The 24,354-nt window shown below is 46.7% G+C and overlaps 1 protein-coding gene across 2 annotated transcripts in view; it reads right to left on the bottom strand.

The window, feature by feature from the left end:
• The window catches only part of GNB5 (G protein subunit beta 5), a 59,584-nt gene that overhangs the window by 10,215 nt on the left and 25,015 nt on the right, over positions 1-24,354 (bottom strand). For both annotated transcript variants that reach the window (XM_030814082.1, XM_030814083.1), the window contains exons 2-7: positions 22,889-23,025; positions 18,511-18,552; positions 16,086-16,162; positions 9,798-9,930; positions 4,203-4,346; positions 1,966-2,057 (exon numbers count right to left, since the gene is read on the bottom strand). In XM_030814082.1, the coding sequence (XP_030669942.1) occupies positions 1,966-2,057; positions 4,203-4,346; positions 9,798-9,930; positions 16,086-16,162; positions 18,511-18,552; positions 22,889-23,025 (625 nt within the window). The remainder of the gene's footprint in view (positions 1-1,965; positions 2,058-4,202; positions 4,347-9,797; positions 9,931-16,085; positions 16,163-18,510; positions 18,553-22,888; positions 23,026-24,354) is intronic.

Raw genomic sequence — 24,354 nt, 5'->3', positions numbered from 1 at the left:
GCATACCCTGAGAAAATACTACATCGTTTTATGTAGGATTCTGGTATCTGAGGGAGGTCCTGGAACCAATCTCCCACAGATACCAAGGAATGACTGTACTTTATTAATACATAGGGGCTTATTTTTGTGGCTTTATCTTCCATCTTGCATTTTACTAACTTCAATTACTATCTGTAGTAATTTTCAGATTGATTTCTTTTGATTTTCTAGGTAATAACTGCATATTTACAATAAGTGAGAGTCTTTTTTTCTTTTTTCCTTATCCCACATTTGAGGGCAAGGAGTACTAAAGTAGGTAAGTATTCTTTTTTGTTCTTGTTTTTAAGAGAAATAATTCTCGTGTTTTCCCACTAAGTATAATGAAGATTCTTGGGAGTTCTAAGTATAATGAAAATACTTTATAAACTGTCTCAATAGTACCATCTTCCATACGTGGCAAGTCCTGACCTCTCTCTTGGGATCTAATTCATGGATCCTGCCACTTACTTGACATCTTGAATGTTTAATAGGCATCTCAAACCTAACTAGCCCCAAACAGAGCTCCTAAATCCATGTGCAAAGCCCATCTCCTCCCCCTATCCCTCCAGTCTTCCCTGTCTTAGTAAATGGACTGCTGCTTGCTGCCCTTGATAAAAGATGTGGGTTCCCTAAGCTCAGGGTTCTTCTATAGTGCATCCCTTGCATCTGCCGGTGTCATTTGGCCCTTTTCATGTCTCCCTCTGGAACTGGGGCTCAAGTACCAGCACAAACAGGCTGATAGCCTGGCTACGGCCATTGCTGTGAGTAATAAACTGTCCTTCATCTCTGATCCAGGAGTCTCGTGTCTTCTACCAGCATCCATGAGCTATGGCAGCCCAACTTGTTAACTTGTAGGTAGATACAATCTCAGACATTTCATAATTCTTGACATTTCTCTGTCTCCACCATGTCTTCCTTAGTTCCAATCACCATCGTTTCTTTCTTGAACTCACACAACCACCTCTAACTGGTTGTCATATTTCCATTCTTGTTCCCTACAATGTATTCTCCATACAGCCAGTGACCTTTTTTGTTTGTTTGGGTATTTTTTTTTTTTTTTTTTTGAGACACGGTCTTGCTCTGTTGCCTGGGCTGGAGTGCAATGGCACCATCTCAGCTCACTGTAGCCTCAATCTCCTGGGTTCAATCGATCCTCCCACCTCAGCCTCCTCTGCACGTCACCATGCCTGGCTAATTTTTTGTATTATTTTTTTTTTTTTTTTGGTAAAGACAGGGTTGCACCATGTTGCCTAGCCTGGTCTTGAACTCCTGGGCTCAAGCAATCTGCCCACCTCAGCTTCCCAACAGAGAGATCTTTTAAAGGCAAAACATGATCAGGTTAGCCACCCCTACCCCTCCCAACTCAAAACTCTCCAGTGACCACCTGGCCTTTTGTTAGGTCCCTTAACCTCTCATCTCTGTGCTCTTCCCCCAGCTCTTTGCGTGCCTGGCTCTTTCATCAACCTGGCCTCAATGTAAATGTCACCTTCTCAGTGAGGCTGTCTTTGACCTCTAAGAAATGACCCATCCCATCTCCCTGTTTTACTTTTATCATAGTAGTTATCAGTATCTGACATTGTATATTTGTGTTTGGTCTAGTTTGTCTCCTGTAAGAGAATAAAGACCTTGTCCATCATGTTCACTAGTATATTCCCAGTTCCTAGAATAATATCTAGCATATAAATACTTAATAAATATTTATTGAATGAATGGATGAAAAATGCTGATTCAATCTAGGGAGGATATTAATTGCTCCTAATGCAATTACATTAAAATTCTCCATGAGTTCTGAGCACTGTTCAGTTCTACCACAATCAGCCTTTCTTCCTGGGGAGGCCTCTCTCAGCCAAGTAAACTGAGTCTGGAAGCAGTTCCTGGGCTAAGGATTACCCAAGCCAGACAATGCCGGCAGAACAGAGAGGTGGCATGAACATTCTACTCACTGACCGGACACTGTTGATGTCAGATTCATGTGTTTCAAAGGCCTGCACACACTGGCCGGAGCGCATGTCCCACACCATGGCTTTCTTGTCACATCCCTACAAATGCAAAATTACCCAGAGTTACGGCCACTTCAAGGAATGTCTATAGACAAGGCACGAGTCCCAGTTATATAACACAGACCATTTATTTCCCATTAGCAAATGGTTGACAACACACTTTTCTGAGACTAGCTTTACCTGAGGGCACTTTCCTCAGCCAGAAAGCCCTTACAAGCCTAGAACTAGGTCTTGGGATGGGAAGCAGGAGGGAAGGCACTCAGCTCCCTCTTTTAGCTTGTTTTCTTCTTTTGCACATTTCTGAGTGGATGCAAACCCTTTTTACTCTCCCCCGGATATCTCCCTTCCCTTCGTTTTTCCTTCTTTTCTCTCTTCTCTTTATACTTGCCTCCCTAAGCCCAGAGGGCAAGGCAGGCAGGCAGTGGTGCGTGGTGGGACCTCTCTAGTTGTGACATTAATAAATGGGTTGGCAGTGCCCAAATGGAGCAGCCGAGAGTCCCAGCTTTGTTTTGGTGCATGGGGCAGCCCTCGGCAAAGCTGGAGAGCCAGGTGCCCCAGGCCATCTGCACCCTCAGCAGCATGCTGGGCTGGGAATCTGCAAACCAGGGGCCCATAAGGGTGCTGCCATCGACGCGCAGGGTGGCTTAGGCAAGTCACCTCCCTGGGCGTCTGCCTCAACACCTGTAAAGTCAATGCTCTCTTCAGGTTGCTAACATGACCCAGAGGGTCACAGACATGAGGGTTTTCCCACTATCCTATCAAGGCTCTGGGAGCAGTTTGGTAAGTTCCTGCAGAGCGGTCATGTTATCAAGCTCAAGTAGTAGAATGTGGACCCTCAATAGTCAAATAGCTTATATGATCAAACTGCTAAAAAGTAACAGCTTAAAACTGGTGTCTAAGTTGTCGGTTTCAACTTGGAGCAGAGGGAGGTGTGTAATGAAGCACCATCACACATCTGAGGAAGGCCCGCTGTGGGAGTTCAGCACCCCGAGTGTCTTTACTGAAAATGTGGGCAAAGAAACCAGAAAGGCCTTCACATCTTTAGAGGACACTCAATTGGATGCAGTTTAGTGCTCTGAAAAGAGACAATATGATCTACAGTAATAGCAGTAATTTTTAAAAAACACAGCAGAGTTGAGGAGAGATAAATACAGTGATACCAAGGCACAGGGGTGAAACATCTACATATGGCCAAATACCCAGGAAGAAAATCAGGGTCCCTGCTAACTACAGCTCATACAGCCCTGGCCTGGCTCCCAGGATCAATGTGTGGGCAGCCTGGAGCAAAGGTCCCTTATGTGTCCCAGCTGCAGAAGTCACCTGACAGTGTGTGCGTCACTGTCCTGCCTCACCACTGCCTCCTGACGGAGGTGAGACAGGACCCATGGTAAGGTCAGCTGGCCCAGCTCTCTGTCCTTATTCTCAGGCTGGCCACAGAAAGACTTGCCCCTCCCATTTGCATACACCCTGCAAACTCTTCCATCTACTGCTTGTACCATCCTGGGGAGGGGAAGTGCAAATACCACTGTGCACTATGCCCAACTTATAGCGGATGCAACTTACAGTCAGGTAGCAAAGCCCTGACCCAGGCACCCTGACTCCTAGTCTAGTGCTTCTCTGAGTCTCTGTGGCCCTGTCTGCCAAATCTGAGCTTTCAAAGCCCCTGTTTCTTGCACCCTGCGATGGGAGGGAGGATGGTGGCTGGCAAGGGTGGGGTGGGAGAGTGCCCCACAGGCCTCAAAGCCCTGGTGGCATCACAGTGTTGCCTCAGCTCGGTAGCCATCTGACCTGCCATGCCCTTGTATGCATCTCTGATGCTCTCAGATGCTAACTCTCTGCTATTTACTTGAGGAATGACATTTTAAAATGTGGCAGATATGCACCTTGAGTTGCAGCACTCATACAGGAGAACATTCCAGATTACTCTATAGACTGCTAACATCAGTGGCAGAACAGGAGGAGGCCCTCACAGCTCAGCCCTGTAGCTGCCCACCAAGCCCCCGAGAGGGGCCTGGAGCCAGCGGGGTCACTGCAGGAGCTGGGGGTTTAGTGGGGAGTTGAGGACAATTCCTGCAGCCCCTTCTAGGGAAGTGCCTAGGCTAATCCCATGAATGGACAAGAACTGCCACCATAAGCCTCCTTAGTGGACACAGGAGTCCTAGGGAATTTCCATTGGGTCTTTACCCCAGACACGAAGGTGTTTCCAGTTTCTGAGGGGGCCAGGTCCAAGCAGAGGACGTCAGCCCCATGTCCGTGGAAGCTCTGCAGCAGCTGCCCGCTCTCCACGTCCCACAGGGCACACGTGCCATCGCCGCTCGCTGTCAAGATCTGCCCGCAGAAAAGGACAGGAAGTGGGTGGTTGTGGTTATTGCTCATGCTGGGGGCAGTCAATCAGAGGCTTAACGTTCCGCAGGGAAAAGCAGACTCTACACACACACACACACACACACACATACACACACACACACACACACACACACACACACACACACACACACACACACGCAGACACACCTGCTGTATCTGGGTTCATGCACAGAAATCTCTCTCCTATACAAAGAAAGAAAGAGTGCATTTCCTGCACCCTCACAGTCCTTGAGTTGTGTTTATGTGCCTGCCTCCCAGCAGAGCTGAAATCCTGGTGGCCTCATAGTGATACCTACAGGGCTCTACACATGCTTGGCTCGTAGGAAGTGTTCCGTGAGTCTCTGCTGAATGTTTGAAACCTTCGATGCCTCCCACTGCTGTGCAGGCCAGACACTTAAAGTGCTTCTTGGATATTGATGCACACACATCACTGGGCTGCTTGCTAATACAGAGCCTGGGCTGGGGCCTGAGCGTCTACACTTCTCACAGGCTCCCAGGGAATGCTGAGGCTGGTCAAGGGGCACACTGGGAGCAACAGGGGTCTAGGCAGCATCTTGTTGGACATTCTCTGTTGCTGCTTTTCCCGAGCACAGTGCTGCCCAGAGGCTTCCCAGGACCACTGACGGGTGCCAGAGGATATTCACGCATACACAGGTTCAAGAAACATTTGCTGTGTGCTGACAGTGTCTGCCAGGCACTCTGCTAATGCATGAAGCTTTGCAGAAAGATTGTGTCTCAGTTTCTGTTCTCCCAGAGCTCAGTTTAATAGGATTGCCAGTAAGAATGAAACCAACATAATTCCCCATCCCTGTGTTAAACAATTCTGGGACCAGGCCAACTTTCCTGTTACTATGTTAAACCATACTGAGACCAAGTAAAAATAACTTAACTGCTTGCTGCAGAAAATACCTGCTCCTGGGAGAAAAGACTGTGAATCGATTAGACAACTTACCAAGATTAACAGTTTGCTCATCCAGACTCACTTCAAGACTGTTCCCTTGCTGGGCTCACCAATCCAAAGCTAAAAATGGCCTTGCAAGACCCACCTTAAAATCACCAAGACTGGGCCGGGCGCGGTGGCTCACGCTTGTAATCCCAGCACTTTGGGAGGCCGAGGCGGGCGGATCACGAGGTCAGGAGATCAAGACCACGGTGAAACCCTGCCTCTACTAAAAATACAAAAAAATTAGCTGGGCGCCGTGGCGGGCGCCTGTAGTCCCAGCTACTCGGGAGGCTGAGGCAGGAGAATGGCGTGAACCCGGGAGGCGGAGCTTGCAGTGAGCCGAGATCGCGCCAGTGCACTCCAGCCTGGGTGACAGAGTGAGACTCCGTCTCAAAAAAAAAAAAAAAAAAAAAAAAAAAAATCACCAAGACTGGACCCTGAAATCCTCTAAGTACCCTTCCCTAATTTCTCCATTTTCAGACCCTACTAAGATTCTGCCAAGTGGAGGTTCTCCCTTACTGTGGCAGGTCAGATAACCTTAGCTTTGCTTGGTTACAAGTATTTCTGATGTTTGCTTGGGGAGTTGACATCACCAATGGACAAGGATCAATGACAACAGCATGAGAAGTGCTGGTATCTAGGTGTGCACACAGGAGGGTCCCAAACCCAGTGTGGTGATATCTGAGTTGGTCTTCAAGGAAGAGTGAGAGCTGGCCAGGTGAAGGAAGGGAAGGGGAGAGACAAACCCCAGGGGGGCCTATGTCTGCACTAAATGAAAGGTGAGCCCATTCACAGGTGGGGACTCAGTCTGAAGCCAAGAGGGCACTCCGGAAGCTTCTGGGCAAGAGAATGAGAAGAGCAAATATATGTTTTAGGAAACTCTGGCAGAGGCCCAAAGAGCCTCTGGATAGCTTACAAGTACGAAGGTCAGCCATAGAGTAAAGGCACATGGGGGTGCCCGGGGAAAGACATGGGGGCAGGGCTGGAGTTTTACTTTTTGTCACTGCCAGTGTGTATGAGGCCTGGGCTCTGACTGAGCACACCTTCCTGGGGTTGGGAGAAAGGCAGTGAGGACTCAGGGTCGGGGCCCTCACAGGCCCAGCTGGCAGCATCACAGAGCCCTGGAGCCAGCTGGGTACTGACAGCAATGGAGGGGACCTGCAAGGGAGAAGCTCTCCTCGCCTTCTGGCTGCTCCACAGGGCCTGGGTGAGGTGATAAGACTGTGGAGGAAGTGGCTCTTGCAGCATAAGTGTCCGCAAGAGAGCCCTTTGCAGGTGATTACTGATGGCTGAGGAAAGAAAAGAGGAATCAGGCCTTATGTGCCGCTAGCACGCAATGCAACCACTGACCACACCACACCTTCAATTTCCAGCTGCTGATGGGGTCTCACCTCCTCACCCTTTGCCCTCTTTCCCTTTTTCTTCCCCTCTCTATGTTAGGCCTTGCACATAAAGAATCTCATTTTTTTCCCAGCACTTTGGGAGGCCGAGGTGGGCGGATCACCCAAGGTCAGGAGTTCAAGACCAGCCTGGCCAACATGGTAAAACTCCATCTCTACTAAAAATACAAAAATTAGCCAGTTGTGGTGGCTCACGCCTGTTGCCCCAGCTACCTGGAAGGCTGAGGCACTAGAATCGCTTGAACCTGGGAGGCAGAGGTTGCAGTGAGCTGACATCATGCCACTGCACTCCAGCCTGGGCAACAGAGTGAGACTCGGTCTCAAAAAAAAAAAAAAAAATCTCATTTTTTTTTTCTTTTTCTGCAGGGAAGGAACAACTTACAAGGAGGGGAATCTGCTCCTGCCCTGGTGTTGCACCCACTGGCTGTCCACAGGACTCCCTCCAGCCTTGACTTCCCTCAGGAGGTCTGCTTACATCCAACAAGATGACTTAAGCTGGCAAAGTAGCTTATGGAGACACAACACCTGAACTGAGGCTGAATTTGGGTACTAATACTTTGTTAGATGCTCGAATTCCCTCAATATCTCCTGGCGCACACCCACTAGTGGTTGTTCCAACTCACTGCTTTCCTAACACTTGCAGTAACTTACAGTTTATTTTGAGACACCAGGTCCGAACAATTTTCTTTAAGCAACTACCCCAGTCTTGCTCTTTAATTTAGGAAATTTTCATACCATACTGTTTGATCAAATAAATGAATAGTTTTTAAAAGTTAAAAGTAGATTTCTAATACTTTCCAATTTTATGTTTGTGATCTTCATTATAAGCAAAAATAAATTTTAAAGACCATTTATTCATATAAATGCATTAAACAGAACCCCTAACTCATTGTCACTCATTTGTTCTGGAATGCAGAGAATTTGTAGGTTTAATACCATAGTCTCATAGCAGCTGCTTGAGTTTCTCTTTTATCATCGTAGATCCCAGGGATTGAAGAAAGCTGGAGGTTCATGAGTTCAGTAGTACCCAAACTAGGCTGTGCATCAGAATCACCCATGAAGCTTTGTGTTAATAATAATAAAATAGGCTGGGTGAGGTGGCTCACGCCTATAATCCCAGCACTTTGGGAGGCCAAGGCGAGTGGATCGCTTGAGCTCTGGAGTTCAAGACCACCTGGGCAACACAGCGAGACCCCATCTCTACAAGAAGTACGAAAATTAGCCAGTCATGGTGGCATGTGCTTGCAGACCCACTACAGGCCTACCAGCTACTTGGGAGGCTAAGGCAGGAGAATCACTTGAGCCTGGGTGGTGGAGGCTTCAGTGAGCCCAGACTGTGCCGCTGCACTCCAGCCTGGGTACTAGAGTGAGACTCTGTCTCAAAAAACAAACAAACAAACAAATAATAAGAGTTAACACTTAACTGATATTTACCAGGGACTATACTATTTACATGAATCATCTCATTTAAGCCTCAGAAAACCTTATGTGGGGCAGATTTACTACTTTTCTATCCTCACATGCAGGTGAGAAAAATGAAGCATGCAGAAATTCAAACGCTGTCTAGGATCACCAGCCAGAACACGGCGGAGAAAAGATCCAATCCTGCTGTTTGCCTCCGGAGCCACCCTTTAACTGCTCTGCCTCCCAGGCCGCGTCCCCGCCGAGGTAGCCAGCTGGGACTTCCCTTTATCTCCGGCTAAGCTGCTTGTTGGAAAAGAAAGCACTTTCTAACCTACTGGTGCCCCCTTTCATCCCCAACCCTGCCCTGTGGCAACACAGAGCGAGGCTGATGGGTCTCCACAGAGGGGCTTCAGATGCCTGATGGTCGTGGTAGCCCCTGAGCCTGCCTTCATCCAGCCTAAATGACCTCTGTTGCTTTGGTTTGCCTCAGGCCCAAAGACATCTGGTTTTGGCCACTGCACCAGCCAGTGGCCACAGCGCCCCCTGCTGAACAAGTCTGCAAGATTCCTGGTTAGGCTCAATAATAGGTGTAAACAACAGGTGCACAATGGCGATACTGCAAGTCCCAACATCCCTCCAGTTAGCAATTGAACAATTACCTAGCCACCTGACCTCCCTGCCTCTAACCTCCCCATCCCTCCTGACATCAATTCACTGAAGCCAGAGTAAACTATGGAAGGCTTTAATCTAACTCAGACACTCTTCTCTTTCAAACAAACCAAAATGTGACTCACCCCTGCAAGGGCTCCTGTCACCTACACGGTCCAGCCCAGGCAGGCATTCAGGGAGCCCTGGGATCTGGCCCCACCCACCTCTCAGCTGCCTGCCTCCCACTGTGCTCCCTCACACTCTGTGGCCGCCTGGAGTGGCAGCAGTCCCTCTTCACTGGCAGCAGCAAGTCTGTGACCAACTCCTCCTGCTCGGAGCTCCCCAGTTCCCCCACTGTCCAAGCATTATTGGTTTTCATGAAGGTCCCTGAGGGCCAAGACTGAGCTTTTGGCCCCAGAGCCACGTGGTATCTGGCAATATGGGTAGTAGGTACCGAGAAGGTTTGCTGAATAAGTGTGAATAAATAAACGATGCGGTGCTTTCACCACTTGCTAAAGAAAACGTAGTCAAAGTGATAAAGGTTGTGTTGTTTTCGCTGTAGTGTATTTAAAGTAGAGCAAAGATTTAATACGGTGAAGCGTTTTCTTTTTGCATTGGTTAAAACAGGACTGTAAAGTGAGATGCATGCAGCGCACAGCTCTGAAGCCCGACAGCTCAGTGAAGCTTTACACATGTTAGCACGCAGACCAGGGCACAGTAACTGCCTCCACCCCGGGGGGTTCCCTGCTCCACTCCCACCCTTGCCAAGTCAATCAGAGGAGGATTTTCAATATGCCATGCAGTTTTATCTCAACTCTATCAACAATCACTAGCCCCAACCTTCTCATGTTATTAAAAATAATAATAACTACTGAGAAACAATAGGAGCTTCCTCTTAGAGCAAACTACTGGAGCACACCCATCTTGTTCAGAGAGACGCCGAAAGCTTCCTCTCCTCTCAGCTCCTCTTTAGTGCTCCTTGGCAGGTTAACCTGACACTGGGGGCCGCCTAGTTACCTGCATGTCAGAGTTGGTGAAGCTGCAGGCTGACAGGTAGTTGGTGTGCATAGCAACAGACTTCTTTTTGGCAGCCATGTTTTCATTTTTGTCAAACGTCAAGGGGTACACAGAACACTTATTATCCAAACCACTAGGATGGAAAGAAAGAAGTACCAGAGATTAATGCAGAGTAACAGAATATGTGTCTACTTTTCCAATCACATGAACTTTTCAACATATTCTCTTTAGCAGTATCAAATATTGTACCCTTTCCTCCAACTTTTACTTTGAAGATTTTCTTTTTTTTTTTTTTTAAATAGAGACAGGGTCTTGCTCTGTTGGCCAGGTTGGTCTTGAACTCTTGGCCTCAAGCAACCCTCCCTTGGCCTCCCAAAGTGCTAGGATTACAGGTGTAAGCCACTGTGCCTGGCCAGCTTGAAGATTTTCAAACCTACTGTAAAACTGAAAAAAAAAAAAAAATAGTATACTGAACACCCAGATCCCTTCCCTTAGATTCACAGACTTAACATTTTGTCATATCTATAGGAGCAAATTCTGAACCATCTGACTGCAAACTGCAGATATGACATTTTCCTTCTAAACACTTCCACTTGCAAATTTACATCTCCTAAAAATAAGAACATTCTCCTGTCTATCTACCACATCCTTATCACATTTGAGAAAATCAACAAAACCTCCATAACACCATTTAATAAGCCAGCCATATTCAATCTTCCCTAATTGTCGCCAGGATCCAGGGACCAAGGCTCACATATTGCATTCAGTTGTTATGTCTTTTTAAGATCTTTTAATCTAGAACAGACACTACCTACTGTTTGTTGTTCATGACAGGGAATCTTAGATTGGCTGTTTATAGAATGTCGCATATGGTGGATTTGTCAGATGGTTTCTTAATGGTTAGATTCAAGTACTGTAGAACATTTTGGCAATAAGAATATCAAGGTGCTACTGTGTACTTCTTTCTTATTGCTTCATGTCAGAAGGCTTGCAATGTCTCTTCCAAGATTGGTAAAGCCAACTTCGATTACTTGGTTAAGGTGGACCCCTAGATATCTCCAGGGTAAAGGTAATTTGTTTGTAATCAGTAATAATCTGTGGTGTGATATTTTGAGACCATTAAGATATCCTTTTCTCCAACCACCTTTCATACAAAGGCTTTACATGATTACCCTTGCTTGAATCAAATATTACTTTAGGGGTGCAAAAGAGTGATTTATTTTGATAATGTCTTCCATATTTATTAGCTGTTGTTTTTCTGTAATGAAGAATCCTCCTTCCCAGTATCACTGTACACCGATAAATTTGTTTTTTTCTTAATTGTATCATGATCCATTATTATCATTACTACATTTGGTGCTCAAATTACCCCAAATTTGGGGCCTCTTCAAACCAGCTGTTTTCTTTTTAATATATATATATGACCCCTATTGGTCCTTGAACGTTCCTTTACTTTCTAGAACAAGAAAATATCCTAGCCTCACTTTATTCTTTTCCTCCCAAAGACCTAACCTCAGCCTTACCCTAAAGTGCCCTGCTTTCTTTTTGTAGGGAACAATATTTAAAACGGGGTCACTTTTCTCTGAGGCACTGGGAAAGCCAAGGGTCCCTTCTGCTTTTCCAGCTGCTTGTGAGGTACACAGGTGTATTCTTGGGTAGTTTCTTATCAGTAATTAGCTTTGGCAAACTTGTTTATAGAATGTGCGGAGGAGGCTGGGCACGGTAACTCACATCTGTACTCCTAGCACTTTGGGAGGCCGAGGCAGGCAGATCACCTGAGGTCAGGAGTTCAAGACCAGCCTGGCCAACATGGAGAAACCCCGTCTCTACTAAAAATACAAAAAGTAGCTGGGCAAGGTGGCAGGTGCCTGTAATCCCAGCTACTCGGGAGGCTGAGGCAGGAGAACTGCTTGAACCTGGGAGGTGGAGGTTGCAGTGAGTTGAGACCACACCACCGCACTCCAGCCTGGGCGACAGAGTGAGACTCTTTGTCTAAAAAAAAGAGAGAAAAAAAAAGAAAAAGGATGTGCGGAGAATGATTTGCACTTAGGCTATGGGAAGGGACCAGCATGCTGTGGACTATGGTCCTCCCTGACCCCTGAGCTGGGATATGTCCTCCCCATCCTGAGTAATCTCTCTGTTGAGATACTTATTACTTAGGGTTATTCGCATTGCTATGAGAAGCAGGAAGGTTTTGCAGGGTGATGCATCCGGTGTCGAATCTCTGCTTTAGTACCTAACTAATGTTGTGATCTTGGTTACGTATTCATCTTTGAATTCCAGTATGACACCTGGCCCAGTGCCTTGCACACAGGAGCTCGTAGTAAGTGTACAATACCTGAATGGAAGCTTCTTGGGGATATGGCTCTTAAATAGGAAATACTTGTATATATAATTAATTGACACATTTTTGGGGGAAAGGGGATTGTGGCAATACCATTTGGGTTTTAGCTTTCAAGTTTGGAAACAACTGAGAGAGAGACCCAGGAGCCAGGTAAATTGAGATAAAAAATATCCCCATTATGACCTACAATGACATTTAGAGAATGTGGCATCGGTGTGGTTCTATTACAGATAACAGAGTCACAGGGATGTCACACAGTCATGGTTGGGAACCATTATGTCAGACTTACCACTAGAAACTCAAATGAATCACAGCTGCTCTTAGCACTTTTGGGAAAGGTCTGGGAAGGGGAGATGGTACTTTTACCTGCGATAAGGAGTCAGTATTAGTTTCGTCTTTGACGCTCTCTCATCCACTAGACCGCCATATTTTGAAAAATGCCTTCACAAATGTTCATACCTTGAACTTCCTCTGTTTGGCCCTCGTAACAGCCAGTGAGGCAGCCAGGAAAGGTGCTAGCACCTCCCACATGCCAGGGTGGGGAAACAGAGTTGACAAAGATCAGGGCGCCAGCCATCCCTCCATTCTGAACTTTGTTTCTGCACCAAGCTAAGTCACCAGAAAGCTATCTATCTGGGCCTGGTAAGGCTGCTCTCTTCCTTCCGTCCCGCTGCACCCATGGGAATTCTTCTGCTGCATTCCATTTAGTGAGGGTAAAATTAAGAAACAGCCACAGCATCATTTCCTAAACTACTGTTGAAGATATTGTTCACTGTTATCATATTCACTATATGTTGCAGAAGGGCCTACCCAATATATTCTTTCTGTAATTTAGAACTGCATATCTAATATGTCAATATTGGACATTGATGGATTATGTAACACATCCAGCTCTATGCATCTGCTAAAATTCACGTCCAATTAGAAACATATTACCCTAGGATTTAAAAAAATGTGGAGAACTTATGATTCCTGCTGAGTAGTGAAGAACTGAGACTGCAGGAGAGGTCTGGCTTTTGCCCTCAGCTACTTGAAGTGATCTCTGGGCCCCTGGAATGTCCTGCCTGGTAAGAGTGGCTTGGTTTGCTTGGGGGCTCTGGCCACCAGTTTAATAATGTGATTTATGATGGGGACTTTTGGATGCCTCTTATCAGGTTTGATCTCCAGAGGAACTTGAGACTAAAGGTATCTGCCCGAACTTCTAGAGAGACTGGAGACTAAAGGTAAACCACACAGGCAGTGTGTGGTCAAGCCCCCAATAAAACCTCTGGACACTTAAGGCTCAGAGGAGCTTCCCCAGCTGGCAATACTCTGCATGTATTACCATACACCGTGGCCAAGAGGAAACAACGCCGTCAGTGACCACACCAGGGAGACGATGACTGGCAGCTCCATGTCTGGATGCCTCCTGGCTTCTGCCCCAGGGGTCTCTTCCTTTGGCTGGTTCTAATTTGTACCTTTTCACTGTAATAAAACTGTGGTAGTAAGTACGGCACTTTCATGAGTTTGGCGAGTTGTTTTAGTGAATTCCTGGGGTTGTGGGGACCCTCAAATTTGCAGCCAGTATCTGAAGTAAGGGGCAGTCTTGGAACTGTGCCTTCTAACTGTAGTTGGCTAAACTCCTTTGCACCAACCTTATAATTGTGGCCTATTTCTCTCTTGCTTGCCTTCTCTAATAGATGTGTTACACATGTAGTACAAATATATATATATATATATGTTTACATACATGTATCTTTTATTATAGCACCTCTTATCCTTTTAGGAAGTAGATGGTAAGAAATTTTATATAAATACTGGCATCCATCTATAAAGTGGAGACACAATCCACTTTTGAGCTATTTTAAAAATTAAAAAATATGGGCCGGGTACAGTGGCTCACACCTGCAATCCCAACACTTTGGGAGGCCGAGGCAGGCAGATCACTTGAGGTCAGGAGTTGGAGACCACCCTGGCCAACATGGTAAAACCCCATCTCTACCAAAAAAAAAAAAAAATACAAAAATTAGCCGGACGTGGTGGGGCATGCCTGTAGTCCCAGCTACTTGGGAGGCTGAGGCAGAAGAATTGCTTGAACCCAGGGGGCGGAGGTTGCAGAGAGCCGAGATCATGCCACTGCACTCTAGCCTAGGTGACAGAGCCAGACTCCATCTCAAAAAATAAAAAAAGTGAAATACATGTATGTGAACATGGGCTCCAAAGGGACAAGTGGTCTTGGCCACCGGAAGGAGAGTGAGACTATGTCCCCAAAGCAGCCACCCGAAGGGAGGGGACACTGGAGAAGATGGTTGGTGTGACTGGCTGGAGAGGGCTCCAAAGCATTTGCTTGGGGACTCAGGCTTTTCCTCTTTAAAATAAAATTTTCTTCCTGATTAAAAATTCCCATAGTCCCATCATCCAGAAAGAACTAATATTTTATTTGGTATAGTTCCTCCCAGCCTTTATAATATGCCTTTTTTTTTTTTTTTTTTTTTGAGATGGAGTCTCGCTCTGTCACCCAGGTTGGAGTACAGTGGCGTGATCTCGGCTCACTGCAAGCTCCGCCTCCTGGGCTCATGCCATTCTCCTGCCTCAGCCTCCCGAGTAGCTGGGACTACAGGCGCCTGCCACCACGCCCGGCTAATTTTTTTGTATTTTTAGTAGAGACGGAGTTTCATTTCACTGTGTTAGCCAGGATGGTCTTGATCTCCTGACCTCATGATCCACCTGCCTCAGCCTCCCAAAGTGCTGGGATTATAGGCATGAGCCACCATGACCGGCCTAATATGCCTCTTTTTAAAAACATGGCTGAGATACTGTGGCAGAAATATTTTGAATGGTCTCAGAATTGTTCAATACAGGGACCAGGAATTATGTTGGTTTCAGTTTTCATTGCCAACCCTGTTAAACTGAGCTCCAGGAGAAGAGAGAATAAGTCACACTCTTCCTAGTAAACTTGATGGCCTTTTCACATAGTGTAATTGAGAATTTTCCTTTTTAATGGCTGTATGATATTCCATTCAATTCGTGTACCACAATTCATTTAAGTTTTCTTGGATGGGTATGTTGGTTCCTTTTTTCTTTCCTTTTTTTTTTATTTTATTTTTGAGACAGGGTCTCACTCTGTCACCCAGGCTGGAGTGCAGTGGCATGATCACAGCTTACTGCAGCCTTAACCTCCTAGGCTCACGCAGTTCTCCCACCACAGCCTCCAGAACAGCTGGGTCTACAGGTGCATACCACCACACCCAGCTAATTAGAAATTTTTTTTTTTTTTTTTTTTGTAGAGACAATGTATTATTGCCCAGGCTGGTCTAGAACTCCTGGGTTCAAGGGATCCTCCTGCCCCTGTCTCCCAAAGTGCTAGGATTACAGGCAAGAGCCACCACACCTGGTGTTTTTTGTTTTATTTTTAAAAATACTACAATTAATGTTATTGTCCATATGGCTTTTCTATGTTTTGGATCATTCCTTTCAAACTTGTTCCCGGATGTGGAGTCACCAGATCAAAGGCTTTCAGCTTTTCAAGGCTTCTGACAGACATTACCAAGTTGCTTTCCAAAATGTTTGCAATGTTTATGGTTCTGCCAAAAGCATTTGAGAGAGCAGGAGATAGGTTTGAAATGTAACTACTGTCAGTTTGTAATGAAAATAATTATGAAAGAGAGATTTATTTATTTATTTATTTTTTTAAAGAGATGGGGTCTTGCTATGTTGCCAGGGTGGACTTGAACTCCTGCTCAAGTGATCCTCCCACCTCAGCCTCCCAGGTGGCTGGGATTACAAGCAGGCACCACTGTGCCGGCTTATGGTTTCTTCTTTGACCAAGTTCAAAGGATTTAGCATACTGCTTAACAAGTAAACAACAAAAACTATGAGTTCTTGTTTGTTTGCTTGTTTTTGCCAAGAGAACAGTATTTTATGGTTAACACAAAATCTGAAAAGCTGCTGTAGCTCCAACTTACCCACAAGCAATGGCACATCCCGATGGGGCATAAGCACACGCCATCACCCACGTGCAGGGCATGGTGACCGCGTGCTCCTGAAACACAGCACAGAGTGAACAACTAGCACTTCCACACAAAAATCTTTTTTTTTTTTTTTTTTTTTTTTTGAGATGGAGTCTCACTCTGTTGCCCAGGCTGGAGTGCAGTCACACAATCTCAGCTCACTCCAACATCCGCCTCCGGGGTTCAAGCGATCCTCCTGTCTCAGCCTCCTGAGTAGCTGGGATTACAGGCATGCACCACCACGCCTGGCTAATTTTTGTATTTTTAGTAGAGATGGGGTTTCACCATGTTGGCCAGGCTGGTCTCGAACTCCTGACCTCAAGTGATCTGCTCACCTCAGCCTCCCAAAGTAGTGGGATTACAGGTGTGAGCCCCCATGACTGGCCACAAAAATCTGAATGTTTAAATTTTAGAAAATAAAATCACCAGATGCCTACTGAATTACATTACAGTTTCAAAGTGGTGTAGGGTAAAGATGGGCTCAAGACTTATGAGGGGACTCTCATAATCAACTTGATGTCACATATTTGAAAAGTTAAAAAGCTCAACTAGAAAAAGCAAAACAAAACAAAACAAAAAAAAACCTTCATGTTTTACTTCCTTCTTAATGTCATACTCCCTTTGTTCCTCTGCCTGAGTATCAGGGCCCCTTTTCTTTGGAAGGTATGCCCAAATCTCCTTTCAGATACATACTTTTCCTTGTTTACTCTGATTTCCATTTTCAAAATATACTCTGGAATGACTTTTTATATATGTATTTTAAGTTTGTTTACTTGTGAGTCTGCAAGAGCCTGTGTCCACTATGGGTCCTAAACCATCCCAGGGAAGGTATGAATGGGTCGGGGGAGGGGAGGGTGATCTTGGGTTGTGCTCACTGATAAACGAGAACTAAGCACGACAGTCCCTGGCTTCTGGCTTCACAGAGGAAGAACGAGAACCACCGTGGCACAAGCGGCTGACCTGCGTGCAGTCGCACATCTTGGTGGTGGTGGAACCAGGACCAGAGTCCACGAATCCCATGGGAATAAGACCTCAGGCTCAGATGTATTGGAAACACGGCTCTGTTGTTTGCATATCTGCATGCAGGAGGATAGGGGTGACTCAGCCAGCCAGCAGCCAGGGACTGGCGCGCTTAGTTCTTAATGTTTCCAATGTACATTCAAGTGCTGGTCTTCTTTTCTGTTATAATTATATGCGTTTTTGCAGGGAAACACAGGCCCCAATACTGCCTGCCCAAATACTATTGTCAATAGCAGCCCTGTAGGCTTTCAGAGGCCAAGAAGAATCTACTGCTCTCCAGAGGATGAGCTGAGGTAGCCACTGTCAGCACAGGGTATCCCAGGCCCCTTTCCTCACAAGTAATGGCTATATTCCCTGCCACGGGCCACAAGTGGCACCCTCGGCTCCCCAGAAATCAGTCTGTGCTCTATGCCAGGATAAGGTGTAAACAGAAGCAACTACGCCCCTGCACAGTCCAGAAGGTGCTGAGAGAGACGAAGGCTTCCAAGGAGCTAGGCGCTACATAGCAAAGCCCTGTGCAAATTGTTGTCATTTTTATTTCTCAGGGTACTGACCATTAGGGACTCGACTCTACAAAATGGTTCTGGCCCCTCACTTGACCAGGTCATGTACCAGCTGCTTCCCACAACACTGACTAAACACACTCAACAATGCAGAATATGGCTGCTGTTCACTATGAGACAGAGACATAGACAGGTCTCATGTTTTTCATAGCATAAAGGCAGGCTTCCTAAATAAATATAGGAATTCTTATTTAATACACAATACTCTTTATTATAAATGCCAATGCAATGCAGGTGTGCCAGCATACCTGCACATAGGTTTTAGTCTTATCTTTCATTAAGAGCTAAAATTTAAGTCTAAGTTGAGCTGTGCATGCCCAGGCCAGACTTGCAAGGGGATCAGACTGCATCACAGGGTAGCTCTGCCTAATCCCACTGCAGCCTCATCTTCCCCACCCTCCATGTGTTCATTCCCACAGGGCTATGGAGTCTGGTCAAAGAGAGGGGAGAGAGAATGGAGAATTTTGGTGCCTCTTATCACTCAGAAAACAAATAGTACATGCAGTCACACATGTAGACGCAAGTTCTCCATGCTCTGCCCATTCCCATGCTGGTACTGGCAGCCCCTATGGTGGCTCTAATAGTCCTCTTGGGGCGATAGGGGAATAAATGCTGCAATGGGCAGGCTGAGCTGTTCAAACATGGATGGGCCTTCTTGGGGTTTCCATCCCTAGAGGCAACTACTTGCAGGGATACATGCAGAGAAATCAGGACAGGGCCGGGCAGCTGGACCAGAGCACCTTTAAGTAGGCTGGGATTCTGAAGTGTCTATAACGTGGCTGGGAACAATGCCTCACCTTGTTCGTGGTGAAGGAATCCCACACGATCACCTTCCCATCCTGGAGGGAGAAGAGCAAACAGTTTAGGGGTTGTCAAGGTCTTACAGATTACTGCTGAGAATTCCTCATAAAAGCTGTGTCCAGCAGGGCGGTGTGAAGTAGAAAGCCAGAATGAGGATCTGGATAATCAAGACCCCCTAACCTATCCATGAGAAAAAGCGGGGTGAGTGCGGGAGGGGCTGGATGTTCCAGCGGAGCCAAAGGATCAGTTCTCAACCTTACACTCCCTGGAAAGATACAACTACAGGAAACAACGAAACAACATGCAGACACTTCTTTCATACCATTTACAAACCACGCACAAATTGTTGGTACACTATCATCACCTGCCTTACCTTAAATGTCAACAAATTATACAGGGGAAAGATAAAGCTGACATTACCTTTAGGTACCTGACAGGTAAATAATAAATCTTTTTCTCCCACAACATCTCCACTACTTTGTCCTTTCCCCCCATTTCCTTTGGAGTCCATGGTCCCTGTGGCACCATCCAGGAACCCCCCTCCCCATTCTCTGTCCATTTCTCTGCCAGGGACAGCTGCGGAGGGGGCTGTATGGACCTGAGATCAGTCTAATTCCTCCAGGTGCTCACAGATGTCACAGCTCCAGCTCTGACATTTCACACCTACATTGAGAACAACATGCGATACGCACCCATCGTGGTGGGAACCCCTGTGGGCAGCCGATCAGTAAGCAAACAGCACTCCCTGCCAGGGTGAATGCAGAGCTGGCCCTGCCACAGACAACGCTGCCACTTTCACTGTAACCCAGCTGTGGCCTCCCATGGGTGTGGGTTGTGACTACAGCATCATCTATTTGTAATGAAAACCCATTAGAGGTAAATCCATGTGAGCCCTGGTCCCTGCAAAGCAGTCCTCTGCCCAGACCGTGGCATGCAGCTTGCTGGGCAGACAGTGGAAGAGGATCGGATCCTCAGGGATCGGAAATCTACAGCCTCTATGGCAGGCTCGATTTTTTAATCACTCAAGCCATTTGGGGCCAAATTTTGGTGAACGAGGTGGCAGAGATATGGATGGAAAACATCACTTAAGGGCAGAAGCAAGATCGGATCTGCAGTGACATAGCTGCTTGCTTTGCATGAGCTGATGGAAGATTTCTGTGTTAACGTTATGCATGGCAGATGGACCCTGAAGCAAGGTCAAAGTTGGTGGTTTGGGGGCCTTCTGAGATTCCAAAGCACATTGGTTCTTCTGGTCTAATTTCTGCCTAAATGGCCACACACAGTGTGTGGGGGTGGATTCAGTGAGCCTTTAGCGCAGAAACTGGAGTGGGGCCACACGCCTGTATGGTGGGGTCCTCTGCACCTGGAGCCCCTGATGGCTGGGGACTGGTTCCATGTATTACCCACATCAGTGACCACGTTAGGGGCTTCTTCCACCTCACTGCCTGCCTGTCCCCCATGTGTACTCTGGAGTCCCCATGTGTGCCACCCACTGTGTTCTCTGGGGTCTCATTAAACTAAGTATGGTCTCCTCGGTGAGCACAGATTTATGTGCAGGGGCCTACATACCCAGAGAGAATGTGCCTCTACCCCCAAGCCTTAATCCCACGTGGCTGGGGTGATTACTCTCCTGCATCTAAGCAGGAAGGCTGTTGATGAGTCCAGGTCTGTTCCAGAGGCTTCCTGCTTTCCAGCCTCCTCCCCACACCCACATCCACCTCTTCCTGCTCTGGAGCAGAGCGAGATGCACAGTGTGTGCCCAGCCCTGCTGAAGGTCCCCCCTCCCAACAGCACTATGTGAGTGACAGAAAACCCAACACAAAGCCTACCTTGTCTGGATTTAAGAAGTCAAAAGGCTAGAGAGCGACATGGATATTCCGATAAGCACCTTATAAGAATAAGCTCTTGAAAAAGACTAGAAAGAAGTGCTCTAAAATAATAATAATGGGCAGGGCAAGGTGGCTCACGTCTATAATCCCAGTGCTTTGGGAGGCTGAGGCAGGAGGATCACTCGAGCCTAGGAGGTCAAGGCTGAAGTGAGCTGTACTCCAGCCTGGGTAACAGAGTGAGACCCCATCTCAAGAAAAGAAAAAAGAAAAAAAATAATAATAATGGTTGTGGCCGGGCGCGGTGGCTCACGCTTGTAATCCCAGCACTTTGGGAGGCCGAGGCGGGTGGATCACGAGGTCAGGAGATCGAGACCACGGTGAAACCCCGTCTCGACTAAAAATACAAAAAAATTAGCCAGGCGTGGTGGCGGGTGCCTGTAGTCCCAGCTACTCAGAGAGGCTGAGGCAGGAGAATGGCGTGAACCCGGGAGGCGGAGCTTGCAGTGAGCCGAGATCGCACCACTGCACTCCAGCCTGGGCGACAGAGCGAGACCCCGTCTCAAAAAAAAAAAATAAAAAAATAATGGTTGTGACAGGCTGGTGGGAGTAAAAAGTTTTTATTTGTTTGTTTCTTTAATGTGGTGGAATACATAAGTGATAAATTTATTTTGATCTTAAAAAAAAAGCAAGTGCAATGTGACATACTAGATTTGTAGGTAATCCAGGAGAGTAATAACATTTGTCCTATCAAATGCAAAACTGACAGACATTACAGTTTGCAGATTATCTAGAGTATATCCAGTTTTACACGGGTTATAAAAAAAAAAAGCAAACCAACCTGCTTTTGGAAAAACTGAGCACAAGGCCCGGGTTGGGGGAAACCTATGCTGATCATAAAAATATGATTTATAGAATATCTTTTTTTTTTTTTTGGGGAAAAAAAAAAAAAAAACAGTCTCGCTCTGTTGCCCAGGCTGGAGTACAATGGCATGATCTCAGCTCACTGCAACCTCCGCCTCCTAGGTTCAAGCGATTCTCATGCCTCAGCCTCCCGAGTAGCTGGAATTACAGGCTCCCACCACCACGCCCTGCTAATTTTTGTACTTTTTAGTAGGGACGAGGTTTCACCACGTTGGCCAGGTTAGTCTTGAACTCCTGACCTCAGGTGATCCATCCGCCTCGGCCTCCCAAACTGCTGGGATTACAGGCGTGAGCCACCATGCCCGGCCGAATATCTCTTTTTTTTTTTGAGACAGGGTCTCACTGTGTTGCCCAGGCTGGAGTGCAGTGGCATAATCTCAGCTCACTGCAGCCTTGACCTCCTACACCCAAACAATACTCCCACCTCAGCCTCTAAAGTAGCCGGCACTACAGGCACGCACCACCATGCCCGGCTGATTTTGTATTTCTATTTTTGTAAAGACAAGGTCTCACCATTTGGTCTCAAACTCCTGGATTCAAGTGATCCTCCCGCCTTGGCCTCCCAAAGTGCTAGGATTATAGGCATGAGCCACTATAACCAGCCTATAGAATATCTCATGTGACTTCAGTTTATAGCTTTATGTCTAATACATGTTACATAAAAATAGACATCAAAAGTACTGAGCTGTGGGAGCCAGACTCCAAATGAGTCCCAAATCATTCTAGCCTCTTGATAGTCACACTTTTTTATAGTCTCTTTCCTCTTTATATCAGGGTTGTTCTGTGTGACCAACAGAATACAACAGGAGCAATGGACTGTCACCTCTGAGGCCAGGTCATGAAATATGGCATGGCCCTGCCTCTGCCCCTTCTTGTGGATCACTCGCTCTGGGAGAGGCCAGCTACCATGCTGTGAGCAGGTCGAATGGTGAGGAACTGAGGCCTCCAGCCAAGAGCCATGTGAACAAGGCACCCTGGAAGTGAGTCTCCACCTTAGTCCAGCTGTCGGCAACCACAGCCCCGACCAACATCTTCACACAACCTCACAAACCACCCGAGCCCGAACCACCCAGTGGAGCCACTCCCGGATGCCTGACTCTCAGAAACCATGCGAGATAATTAAGCTGCTAAATTTGGGGGTAATTTTTTGGAGTAACAGATAACTAATAAATAATATACAAAATAAACTATGTAAATGATATGATTTTTAAAATTGTATTTTACAAGAGATGTATCTTAACATTGTTCTTTACGACATAAGAATTGCTAAACTCCTTAAATTGAAAGAAAGTCACTGATAGAATCTTATGCCCTCAACTCGGAAAAAAAAGAATCTATTTAAAAACTGGTTTCATTTACAAATAAGACTTTGAAATTATTTTCAATGATTCATCATATTGGTTAAATATAGTCTACACTGTTTCAACTATTACCAACTTCAAATCTACCCAAATTAGTGAAGTTCTATAATATGTAAGAGAGTTCTTTATGCTAAATCACATCCTTCGGAGAATGAGCAAAGTCACAAAGATCAGAAGAGGGCTTTTGGAAAGGGACAGCTCTCCTCCCCCTTAGCTATAAAATCCAAAACCCACTCACCAGTTATGCAGCAGGTGTGACATACCTGTGACGAGCTCACGATCCTCCTCTTATCTTTGCACCAGTCCATGCACAGGACTTTGTTCCCATGGCCTTTGAGGGTCCTTCTGGTCTTCATGACGAACTGCCCCAGGGCCTCCACCCGCTCTGCCACCTGGTGCACTGGAAAGACAAGGCCATAGTCAGTCCCCTTGCTAAGGACCAGGTTCTGGGCTTTGGGCTGGCACAGCACAGATATATGCTCTGCAGAGGGAGGCAGCCCCATGGGTTTCCTCCATAACGAGCCACAGCTTGAGTCTCTGATTCCTTACCATTACATCCTAGCAGCACTCCTTCTTTTAAGATCAGTAGAGGGTAGAGACAACACTGCCACTCTCTCTTTGTGTTTAAGACCCTATATTTTTCAAAGCAGTTTTATCTATGCATGTTGAGGGATTAACAACAAGACCACCTCATATTCATAAAGCACTACATAAAATTATTCCCTTTAAGGGACACAGCTCCAAGAGGAGGGCAGGACGGGCAGCAGAGTGAGACTGCTATGCCCATTTAGCAGGTAGGGAAACTGAGACTCACAGAGGTTATCTGGCTAAGACAAGTTCATACAACCAACAGCGAACCAGGCTGGGGCTTCTAGTTCTCCTGCCTACCACTCTGTCATCACAAGGAAAACGGACTTTACAAAACTGTCCCATTGGGACTATAAGGTACACCCTGCAGCTCTAGAGCTGGCTGTGTCTAGCTGACCCTCTGTGTGCCTAGCACCGGCCTGGACATGGCAGGTACCTCATACACATGGCGCAGGAAAGAATGAACCAGCAAACTGCCAAGCAAGCTGTCTGCAAACTGCACACCTGTGAGTTTACTGAAAAACTTAGTGTCCACAGAAATCAATGCAATGTCCTAAAAGTCTGAATACACGATCCACTCATAGCACGACCTACACCAGAAAGGAGATCCAAAAGTCAATCTCTCAGGGCTGGGACCACAAGCTTCTTTCCTGAGGCCAAGGGCGAGATTTCTAGGGGCTTGTAGAGAAGCTGAGACTGATGAGTCTGAGAGGGACAAGTTCACAGGAAGTGGCTGGAAAGCCACAAAGACCAGCTGGTCCAGGCCCTTCAGGGGAGGACGCCGAGGTCTGCAGGGATCCCGTGGCCACTCCCCACCTCCCTCTCTTGTTGGTGGCTATGTGAGAAGGAGAAGCCAGGGCTCTGAACTCTCCATCTACATCTCCTTCCTTGAAACCTCTCAGCTGGCCTTTCTCCAGGCAGGTGAGGAGGGAAGAGGACACTTTCAGGGGGGAACAGCCTAGGCAAACACACAGAGGAACAGGGTGGGAAGAGACAAGGCAGCTGCCCCTCATGTCTTCCCAGGGAGCTGCTGAGGCTTGACGGGGTCGTGGCCCATTTCTCTTCAACTGGAAGCCTGAGCCGAGAGGGGCTGACTCTGTGGTCTGAGTCCTACGACAGCAGCGTGCCTTCCTGGGAAATC

Source organism: Nomascus leucogenys, chromosome 6, assembly GCF_006542625.1.
Source record: "Nomascus leucogenys isolate Asia chromosome 6, Asia_NLE_v1, whole genome shotgun sequence".
Lineage (NCBI taxonomy): Eukaryota > Metazoa > Chordata > Mammalia > Primates > Hylobatidae > Nomascus > Nomascus leucogenys.
This window is presented reverse-complemented; position numbering and strand designations above follow the sequence as displayed.